This window comes from Oncorhynchus gorbuscha, linkage group LG01 (assembly GCF_021184085.1).
Source record: "Oncorhynchus gorbuscha isolate QuinsamMale2020 ecotype Even-year linkage group LG01, OgorEven_v1.0, whole genome shotgun sequence".
Lineage (NCBI taxonomy): Eukaryota > Metazoa > Chordata > Actinopteri > Salmoniformes > Salmonidae > Oncorhynchus > Oncorhynchus gorbuscha.
This window is the reverse complement of record NC_060173.1, coordinates 112052243-112063643: the sequence shown is the minus strand read 5'-3', so window position 1 is coordinate 112063643 and position 11401 is coordinate 112052243. Positions and strand designations below refer to the sequence as shown.

The following is an 11401-nucleotide window of genomic DNA, read 5'->3' as shown; positions in this document are numbered from 1 at the left end:
CTGTGTGTGTGTACTGTACTGTGTGTGTGTACTGTGTGTACTGTGTGTACTGTACTGTGTGTACTGTACTGTGTGTACTGTACTGTACTGTGTGTACTGTACTGTACTGTACTGTGTGTACTGTACTGTACTGTACTGTGTGTACTGTACTGTACTGTGTGTGTGTACTGTACTGTGTGTACCGTACTGTGTGTGTGTACTGTACTGTGTGTACTGTACTGTGTGTACTGTACTGTACTGTGTGTGTACTGTACTGTGTGTACTGTGTGTACTGTACTGTGTGTACTGTACTGTACAGTACTGTGTGTGTGTACTGTGTGTACTGTACTGTACTGTACTGTGTGTACTGTGTGTACTGTAATGTACTGACTCAGTGGCTCTGTGGTCTTCCTCTGACCCTCTAGGCCTCAGACGATGAATCATACGTCAGCGATGTGAGTGATAACATTTCAGAAGACAATGCCAGCGTGACTGATAACGTCTCCAGACAAAGTAGGTCCTCCTCAGCTTTCCAAAAATGCCTCTCCTTCCATTACAGTGTGTGTGTGTGAGGGGGATTGACCTCGCAGGCCTCACTGTGTGCCAACAGCTGCACTCGAGGCTTATGAAAGCTATCAGTGTGAAGTGTGTGAAATTATTATTATTATTTATTAAGTTTAAGTTTATTAAGTGCAGGAACGCCTCCATCTTTCTAACCCGTCATCCTTCTACTATGTTTCAGTCGTGAACTACCTGTGGCTACGATGAGAGGCAAGGATGAGGATTTGACGAGGCCTTGTCGTTCAGACAGTCGTCAGTCCCGATGATGGTCCGTGACAGTACTGTACTTTCTTCTGGTTTCAGTGCCGAACGGAGACCTGGCTGGAAGTGCCTTCCGTAACGGACGTCGCCCGTGTCTCCCCGCCCCCTCGCCAGACTGCAGCAACATCAACCTGTGGAACATCCTGAGAAACAACATAGGGAAGGACCTGTCCAAGGTGTCCATGCCTGTGGAGCTCAACGAGCCCCTCAACACCCTGCAGCACATGTGTGAAGAGCTGGAGTACACTGAGCTACTAGACAGGGCTGCCGATACGGAGGACCCTTATGAACGCATGGTACGGCTCAAGCACTCACCTCTGTGTATGAAGGAATGGTACGGTCCCAAAGACTCACCCTTCTAAGTATGAACGCATGGTACGGTCCCAAACACTCACCCCTCTGAGTATGAAATCATGGTACGGTCCCAAACACTCACCCCTCTGAGTATGAAATCATGGTACGGTCCCAAACACTCACCCCTCTTGAGTCGTATAAAGCTTCATGGATTCAGTTCTGAAAAGGCCACCAGTATAACTCTGCATTCTCTACCACCACAAGCTATGACAAAATGGCACATTACTGTAACTCTTAGTGATGATGTGACCCAGTCAACCAGCTAACACAGAGGAAACGTACCACAGAGACTCATCCGATGATGTGAAACCTCTTTATATTAGGATGCATTAGCAACCATAGACATTACCATCACTAACCCATACAGCGTGACCCAGTGTCTCCCACCACTAACCCATACAGCGTGACCCAGTGTCTCCCACCACTAACCCATACAGCGTGACCCAGTGTCTCCCACCACTAACCCATACAGCGTGACCCAGTGTCTCCCATCACTAACCCATACAGCGTGACCCAGTGTCTCCCATCACTAACCCATACAGCGTGACCCAGTGTCTCCCACCACTAACCCATACAGCGTGACCCAGTGTCTCCCACCACTAACCCATACAGCGTGACCCAGTGTCTCCCATCACTAACCCATACAGCGTGACCCAGTGTCTCCCACCACTAACCCATACAGCGTGACCCAGTGTCTCCCACCACTAACCCATACAGCGTGACCCAGTGTCTCCCACCACTAACCCATACAGCGTGACCCAGTGTCTCCCATCACTAACCCATACAGCGTGACCCAGTGTCTCCCATCACTAACCCATACAGCGTGACCCAGTGTCTCCCACCACTAACCCATACAGCGTGACCCAGTGTCTCCCATCACTAACCCATACAGCGTGACCCAGTGTCTCCCACCACTAACCCATACAGCGTGACCCAGTGTCTCCCACCACTAACCCATACAGCGTGACCCAGTGTCTCCCACCACTAACCCATACAGCGTGACCCAGTGTCTCCCACCACTAACCCATACAGCGTGACCCAGTGTCTCCCATCACTAACCCATACAGCGTGACCCAGTGTCTCCCACCACTAACCCATACAGCGTGACCCAGTGTCTCCATCACTAACCCATACAGCGTGACCCAGTGCCTCCCACCACTAACCCATACAGCGTGACCCAGTGTCTCCCACCACTAACCCATACAGCGTGACCCAGTGTCTCCCACCACTAACCCATACAGCGTGACCCAGTGTCTCCCACCACTAACCCATACAGCGTGACCCAGTGCCTCTCACCACTAACCCATACAGCGTGACCCAGTGTCTCCCACCACTAACCCATACAGCGTGACCCAGTCACTGGTACTGACAGACATGTTAGTTGTGTCTATATCTGTGTGCGCTGCTGTGACGTTGACAGGGACAAGCCCAAAGTAAACATTCTGAAGGCTTCCAGAGACAAAGGCCAGAAATATCATGCTCTGATGCAGCGGTCGACCTTGTTCAATCTCACATCTGTTCCTTCCACTGACTTAGTTATCATAACAGGACGGTGTGTGAATACAAACCGGACTTGTTAGATAAAAGACTATGACATTTCATTACTGGGCTGTTGTAAACCAGGATGTTCCAGGGGTTTAGCTGCTGTTACTTAATGGTACCATGCCGTATTTGATGCACAAATGATTCATGCATAACTTTCAGAAAAGGAGAATTTGTGTTTCAGTGTAACGACAGCAGCCATATTAACGTAAGGCATTGAAGACATTGTGTATGTGTAACGGATGTGAAACGCTAGCTTAGCGGTGGTGCGGCGCTAAATAGTGTTTCAATCGGTGACGTCACTTTGCTCTGAGACCTTGAAGCAGTGGTTCCCCTTACTCTGCAAGGGCCGCGGCTTTTGTGGAGCGATGGGTAATGATGCTTCGTGGGTGTCAGTTGTTGATGTGTGCAGAGGTTCCCTGGTTCGCGCCCGGGAATGGGCGAGGGGACGGTCTAAAGTTATACTGTTACATTGGTGCCGTGACCCAGATCACTGGTTGCTGCAGAACAGGAGGAGGTCAAAAGGGGGGTGAGGGGACAGTCGAAAATTATACTGTTACATACGTTTTATGTAGTTTGTGTATTTTGTTTCTCTGCTACAGGCCATTATGGCAGCGTTCGTCATCTCAGGATACTCCTCCACGTACTACAGAGCGGGAAGCAAGCCATTCAACCCTTTACTTGGAGAGACGTATGAATGTATCCGTGAGGACAAGGGCATGTGTTTTATCGCTGAGCAGGTAGGTTCCCACAGTACTGCATTTTTAGATTATAATGAATGGACAGGGTGAAACCTGATCCTAGATCAGCTACTCCTATGAATACAGGCTCTGGCGTATTTACCAATACCTTTAACCCCCCCCATACGGTGTATACGTTGTCTACAAATGAATAAATACTGTAAATGTCCCTAAACAAAAGAAAACAGGGTCAAATGTAGTGGGAGGCAACCAGCTTCAGACTGGTTGCCTCCCACAATGTACCATCGTTTCCTTGGTACCATCGTTTCCTTGGTACCATTGTTCCCTTGGTACCATCGTTTCCTTGGTACCATCGTTTCCTTGGTAGCATCGTTTCCTTGGTACCATCGTTTCCTTGGTACCATTGTTTCCTTGGTGCCATTGTTTCCATGGTACCATTGTTTGCTTGGTACCATTGTTTCCTTGGTACCATTGTTTCCTTGGTACCATTGTTTCCTTGGTACTATTGTTCCCTTGGTCTGGGATTTCTGAGACCAGGTCAAATGTGCCCGTTCTCTTCCATGCACTGGAGTCGGTAAGGTCCATTTATAACTAACATGAGCTGCAGGTTGCAGCATTGTATTCTATTGTGCTGCAGACTGATCCTGTCAGGTCTTTTGGCTTTCAGAGTGCTTAAAGAAAGACTGTCCCAGTCTGCTGTTAGAGTAGGTCCAGGGTCAGATCCAGGGTCAGATCCTGGGTCAGATCCAAGTCCAGGGTCAGGTCCAAGGTCAGGGTCAGATCCTGGGTCAGGTCCAGGGTCAGGTCCAAGGTCAGGTCCAGTGTCAGGTCCAAGGTCCAGGGTCAGGTCCAAGTCCGGGGTCAGGTCCAAGTCCAGGGTCAGGTCCAAGTCCAGTATCAGGTCTAGGTCCAGGGTCAGGTCCAGGGTCAGGTCCAAGTCCGGGGTCAGGTCCAAGTCCAGTATCAGGTCTAAGTTCAGGGTCAGGTCCAGGGTCAGGTCCAGGGTCAGGTCCAGGGTCAGGTCTAAGTTCAGGGTCAGGTCCAGGGAAGGCTGTCATTCTGCCCTCTTCTCTCTCTTTATGATGGGGACCCTGTTGTTGTCATCTCTCAGCTATTCTCCCTGACCTGACTGAACTGAACCTGACTGAACCTGACTGACTGGCCTGACTGACTGAACCTGACTGGCCTGACTGACTGGTCTGACGGAACCTGACTGACTGGCCTGACTGAACCTGGCCTGACTGAATCTGACTGACTGAACCTCACTGACTGGCCTGACTGAACCTGAATGACTGGCTGAACCTGAATGACTGGCCTCGACTGAACCTAGTTTGCACTTAGCCTCAGTGCTGGCGTTAGCTGTTCCTGTTTGCCCAGTCCGCCTGATAGTCACGATATAATGACTCACCCTCTTCTTCTCACAGCACGTTAAGAATGGTTCTAGAATGAAGTGGCTGCTTTTGTATCTGGACCTAAAATGAATTCCTCTAAGAGGCAATGATTTGTCACTGATGTTATGACGGTTGATTATCTCTTGAAGGTGAGCCACCATCCACCCATATCAGCTTGTCACGCTGATTCCAACAAGTTCACCTTCTTGCAAGGTACGTTACCTGTTGAATTACAGGGTCACACGCGCACTTCCTCAATGAGGTCATGGTTTTTCATTTTGCAACAAGATGGTACATTGGTGGTTAATTCTGCCGATCTTCTTCTCAGACGTCAGATGGAAAAACAAATTCTGGGGGAAATCAATGGAAATCCTCCCAATTGGCACCGTTAATGTTATCCTTCCAAGGTAATCCACACACACACACACACACACACACACACACACACACACACACACACACACACACACACACACACACACACACACACACACACACACACACACACACACACACACACACACACACACACACACACACACACACACACACACACACACACACACACACACAGTCCATCCTCAAGACATATCCTCACTGTCACTTACTATAGGAGGTACATCCATAACAGTGGCCTTACCTTCTTGAAGCCTTCAGGTCCCTGCTAGCCTTCCCCTGCCACAGTCATCACTCCACTCTGGGTCCCTGGAAGCTTTACAGAGCTACTGTACGCCCTATTAAAGTGCCCCTTGACAGGGTTTGGGAAATGAATCACTTAGACAGAAGAGCGGGAAGGGATGTGTGAAGGTTGCTGAATAAGCACATAGATTATAGTACATCGCAAGTGTCTATGCCTCAGAAAATGAGATTCCACAGGCCCTGCTATTTAGCTTGTGAGACTTCTAACACTCTGTGTGATTATGTGGCCCGGTTTTCATCTTATAGACACAGACAGACTTCATAACTGTCATGTGATTTACTGTAGATGTCCTGACTGCTGCTGTTATGTCCTTCAGCTTTGGGGACCACTATGAATGGAACAAGGTCACCACCTGCGTGCACAACATCCTAAGCGGGAGAAGGTGGATCGAACACTACGGGGAGATCACTGTTAGAAACACCAAAAGCAGCGCCTGTATCTGCAAACTTACCTTCGTCAAGGTAAGACATCATTAGGCACACATTTGTCATTATTATTCATTAGGCACCTCAGTTGCGCTATATGTGGTTCCTGTTAAACACAACCAGATTAAGCTCACCTGGGTTTCTGAGGTCTTCTTCTGGAAGGTGTCTCTAGCAACACTACCAGTGCATGCGAAGGGAGACCTGGGTTTCTGAGGTCTTCTTCTGGAAGGTGTCTCTAGCAACACTACCAATGCATGCGAAGGGAGGTGTTAAGAGAGAATGGTTCATGTTAACAAGGCTTTAAGGGACCTCCATTGCAATTGTATTGACGGTGAACTCGGCTGTGGAATAAGTCCCATAAAATCACTATGAAGTCCAACGACAATTATGTGCTGAGAAATAGCCATCCCTGATGGAGCATCTATCACATATCTTGGCTGACTACAATTTGGACATTTTAATTATTGTCTATATTGTTTCCTTGCTAGTGGATGATGGATGTTATGTATCTTATGATCGCAATGTTATTGTTGTCTCATTTTGCTTGTAGGGAAATTACTGGAGTTCTAATGTGAATGAGGTTCAAGGGTTTGTGATGGACCAAGAGGGGAAGGTGGTACGTCGGCTGTTCGGAAAATGGCACGAGGGCCTTTACTGTGGAGTCCCGCCCTCTGCCAGATGCATCTGGAGGCCAGGTAACGACCCGTGTGAATTTTGGCAGCTATTTTAGATTTTTATCTTAAAATACCTTTTAGTCTTAGTCACATTTTAGTCATTTCATCCTTCGTTAGTTTTAGTTATTGTCAGTCGACTAAAACTATTTTAGTGTAGTTTTAGTCACAGACATTTTCGCCACGTAATATTTTTTCTTCTTCTATTAAATAATGAATATTTAGGCTACCTCTAACTTCCATCTTGTGCACATTCAGATAGCCTTGTCCAACTAGACCTACTATCCCCATGAATACCTTAGCTGGAAATGTTGATATTGTGGCAGATTGGAACCAATGCGGCAGCGTAGCCTAGTGGTTAGAGCGTAGAGTGACTAGTAACCGGAAGGTTGCAAGTTCAAACCCCCCGAGCTGACAAGGTACAAATCTGTCGTTCTACTCCTGAACAGGCACTTAACCCACTGTTCCTAGGCCGTCATTGAAAATAAGAATTTGTTCTTAACTGACTTGCCTAGTTAAATAAAGGTTAAAAAATAATAATAATAATAATTAACCATATAGGCTACAAAGCCTTGGCTACAGGTTAAGCAATTTACAGCTGATTTTTCTCCCTGTCATAACTGTCAAGGAGGGTAAATAAAAGTGGTTTCCTTGAAAAGGGGAGAATTTCAGCTTTTCAAAATCTATTACTGTACTCCTTATATTCAACAAATAGCATTTGTTTTTCCCGTAGGACAAAAGCAACAGCAACTTGATGAGGACTTGTGAGGCGTCTATATCTCAAACTAGACACTCTAATGTACTTGTCCTCTTGCTCAGTTGTGCACCGGGGCCTCCCACTCCTCTTTCTATTCTGGTTAGAGCCAGTTTGAGCTGTTCTGTGAAAGGAGTAGTATGCAGCATTGTATGAGATCTTCAGTTTCTCTGCAATTTCTCGCATGGAGTAGCCTTCATTTCTCAGAACAAGAATAGACTGACGAGTTTCAGAAGAAAGGTCTTTGTTTCTGGCCATTTTGAGCCTGTAATCGAACCCACAAAAACTGATGTTCCAGATACTCAACTAGTTCAGAGGCCCGTTTTATTGCTTCTTTAATCAGAACAACAGTTTTTAGCTGTGCTAATATAATTGCAAAAGGGTTTTCTAATGATCAATTAGCCTTTTAAAATGATAAACTTAGATTAGCTACACAACGTGCCATTAGAACAGAGGAGTGATGGTTGCTGATAATGGGCCTCTGTACGCCTATGTAGATTTTCCATTAACAATCAGCCGTTTCCAGCTACAACAGTCATTTACAACATGAACAATGTCTGCACTGTATTTCTGATCAATTTGATGTTATTTTAATGGACAAAAAAATATATATATATATATATTTTTAAAAACAAGGACATTTCTAAGTGACCCCAAACTTTTGAACAGTATGTATTGTATGGTTTTTCACTGACAAATAAAATCGTTTAAATCAATCAATCCAAACTGCAGAGGACATTTGATGAATGGAAAGAGACATCTATTACAAAACGACAAGCATTTTAATTGACACCCAGAATACATTTTCTGGTTGTTTAGATTGACATAGTCTACGTATTTATTGTGGTGTTGAAAACACAAAGTCCCATTGTGTATTGGTTGTGTTGTGTATTGGTTGTGTTGTGTATTGGCACAGAAACCTGTCAGTGATAAATGTGTTGCATATATTTTCATAAATATGGCATCAAAACATTGAAAATGTGATTTCTTCCTAGCTGATCATAGTCTGCAGCTGACTCTGATCGTAGTGTAATGAAACAGGCAGGGAGAGTGAGCTCGTCTGTGATGGTCTGTGAAACCTCCCCCTTCTGGTCTGTAGCCCTGTGTGGCATCGACTGTGCCACAAAAGCTGAAGTGGCAAAGTCGATATCCACATTTAGAAACACAAGGTCGCTACTGTTATTGTTATTTCTGTTGTTAAACATTTGAGTTAATTCAATGAGGGGGAGGGTGTTCCATGTATTTGATTGGCTAAGAGGAGGGTTTTCCATGTATTTGTCATCTCCCGTCTGGATTACTGCAACTCGCTGTTGGCTGGGCTCCCTGCCTGTGCCATTAAACCCCTACAACTCATCCAGAACGGCAGGGAGAGTGAGCCCGTCTGGTGTTCAACCTTCCCAAGTTCTCTCAACTCTCCCACTGGGTTCCAGTTGAAGCTAGACCATGGTGCTTGCCTACGGAGCTGTGAGGGGAACGGCACCTCAGTACCTCCAGGCTCTGAAAAGGCCCTACACCCAAATAAGGGCACTGCGTTCATCCACCTCTGGCCTGCTCGCCTCCCTACCACTGAGGAAGTACAGTTCCCGCTCAGCCCAGTCAAAACTGTTCGCTGCTCTGGCTCCCCAATGGTGGAACAAACTCCCTCACGACGCCAGGACAGCGGAATCAATCACCACCTTCCGGAGACACCTGAAACCCCACCTCTTTAAGGAATACCTAGGATAGGATAAAGTAATCTTTCTCACCCCCCCCCTTAAAATATGTAGATGCACTTTGTAAAGTGGCTGTTCCACTGGATGTCATAAGGTGAATGCACCAATTTGGTCGTTCTCTGGATAAGAGCGTCTGCTAAATGACTTAAATGTAAATGTAAATGTATTTGATTGGCTAAAAGGAGGGTCATGTAAAAATATTTTTTTATGTTGGGGAGGGGGGGGGTTGCATTTTTTATGACACCTTGAGTTGGACCAGCCCCTCCCACTTCCCAGTAAATTTCGATCTGTCCCTAATCAAAGCAAAAAAAGCCGACATGAAAGTAAGAAAGATTATTGTTTCTAGTTGAGGTTAGACCAGGTCTCTCTTGACAAAGAGATGTTATCTCAATGAGAAAAACCTGTATAAATAAAGGTTTAAAAAAATGTCCTGGCTTCACATCAGTTCAAAAGATGGCCAAAAAAAAGCTGTGTGGGAGAACAGCTGTATCAGCAGCTCAATCAGACCATGCAGCTGAGAGGATTGCATGAAATATTTTTCAAGCATTTATGCATTAAGACAAAACAGATGAAGAGGAGCTTCGTGTCAAATTAAATGTCCATTAGTCTCACGTGGAATTCTCGTCTCGCCACGTTTTCGGCAACTAAAATGAAAAGTAATTTGTAATAGTTATCGTTTTTTTAACCCCCCAGGGTGTCTCGTCATAGTTTCAGTCAGGAAAAATAGGTAGTTGACGAGTATTTTTCGTCATAGTTACTGTGGACGAAAGTAACTACGTCAATCGTACTGTTGCTAAGCAGGACGCTTTGAATTGGATATCCGCAATCGTTAAGCAGACAACAGCATTAGATTAAACCATAAAATACTAGTACATGAGATTATAATATGGGGACAAAGAAAGTGTTGACACTGGTGTCAATAATCCACAACAATGGAAAATAAAAAGTTTGAACTCGTTATTATTTTATTTTAAGGGATCAGCTTTAATATTGCAGATAGATTGTTGCTTTCCATCAATATAATTGTCTGCATTGCAAAAAAAAGAGAAAAAAAAAGAAGTTTGAACTGATTCTTGACCCGTGTGATGTCATGTGTTCCTTCCTCAGGCTCCATGCCCACAGACTACGAGCTGTATTATGGCTTTACCAGGTTTGCCATTGAGCTCAATGAGCTTTGCCCTGAGATGCAAGACCTGCTACCACCCACAGATGCCCGCTTCAGACCCGATCAGAGGTAGAAACGTACAACCGTTGCGAGGTAGAAACGTACAACCGTTGCACCATCACACTTTCAGCTACTGTGCCTAGAAGACTGTATGAGAAATGCACTGTGTGCTACCTACTGCTGCCACCTGTTGAGAGAAGGTGGAGCGGTACCAGTACCATACAGAACGGACTGGATGAACCACTGAACTAGCACACCTTTATTGTCATGAACCTTGACCCGGAGGCTAGTTGAACCAGCTGCCAAATCAAAATTGACTATATTGTTAAAATGTATGAAAACAAAAATATGCTTTTTGGTCTAAATTTAAATCGAGGGTTAGGCATAAGGGTTAGCGGTGTAGTTAATGTTAGGTTTAAAATCAGATTTCATGACTTTGTGGCTGTGCCAGCTAGTGACCACTAGTGCAGAATTGCCTCCTGGGTAAGATTCATGACAATAAATGCTAACCAGCACAATGCAGCTGTTGTTGTGGTCTGATATATAGATTTACAGAATGGTTGATTAGTGAAGCTCTAAAAAGGACTAAAACCTAGTTTTACATCTGAAATAAGAGGATAAGATAGTATTTTTGTATGGTTAAATATGTTTGCAAGCTTTATGTGTATTTCCCTGACGAGTGACGTTTGACAGTATATTCGACTCATGGGGATGTTGTTTCTCTACATTAGACACCTGGAGGAGGGGAATGTGGAAATGGCAGCCTCAGAAAAGCAACGTATTGAGGACATGCAGCGCACCAGGAGGAAGTGGCAAGACGAGAACGACATTAAGCATGAACCACGCTTCTTCAAGTGAGTAAAGAGGCTAGATGGTCATTTACAAGGATATACTGTATTCCCCAGACCAGCTTAGTGGGAGAAACAGGGTAGGTTGGGAAGGTCTCCCCCAGACCAGCTTAGTGGGGGAAACAGGGTAGGTTGGGAAGGTCTCCCCCAGGCCAGCTTAGTGGGAGAAACAGGGTAGGTTGGGAAGGTCTCCCCCAGGCCAGCTTAGTGGGGGAAACGGGGGATAGGTTGGGAAGGTCTCCCCCAGACCAGCTTAGTGGGGGAAACAGGGTAGGTTGGGAAGGTCTCCCCCAGACCAGCTTAGTGGGGGAAACAGGGTAGGTTGGGAAGGTCTCCC

General features: G+C 45.7%; 1 protein-coding gene across 3 annotated transcripts in view; it reads left to right on the top strand.

Moving 5' to 3' along the window:
* The window catches only part of LOC124006702 (oxysterol-binding protein-related protein 6-like), an 88922-nt gene that overhangs the window by 72361 nt on the left and 5160 nt on the right, over positions 1-11401 (top strand). For 2 of the 3 annotated variants that reach the window (XM_046317987.1, XM_046317163.1), the window contains exons 13-21: positions 405-492; positions 844-1097; positions 3300-3437; positions 4939-5002; positions 5118-5196; positions 5806-5950; positions 6465-6609; positions 10159-10285; positions 10948-11070. In XM_046317987.1, coding sequence (XP_046173943.1) covers positions 405-492; positions 844-1097; positions 3300-3437; positions 4939-5002; positions 5118-5196; positions 5806-5950; positions 6465-6609; positions 10159-10285; positions 10948-11070 — 1163 coding nt within the window. Of the gene's footprint in view, positions 1-404; positions 493-843; positions 1098-3299; positions 3438-4938; positions 5003-5117; positions 5197-5805; positions 5951-6464; positions 6610-10158; positions 10310-10947; positions 11071-11401 lie in introns of those variants that run through there. The other variant, XM_046318761.1, reaches the window with a different exon arrangement.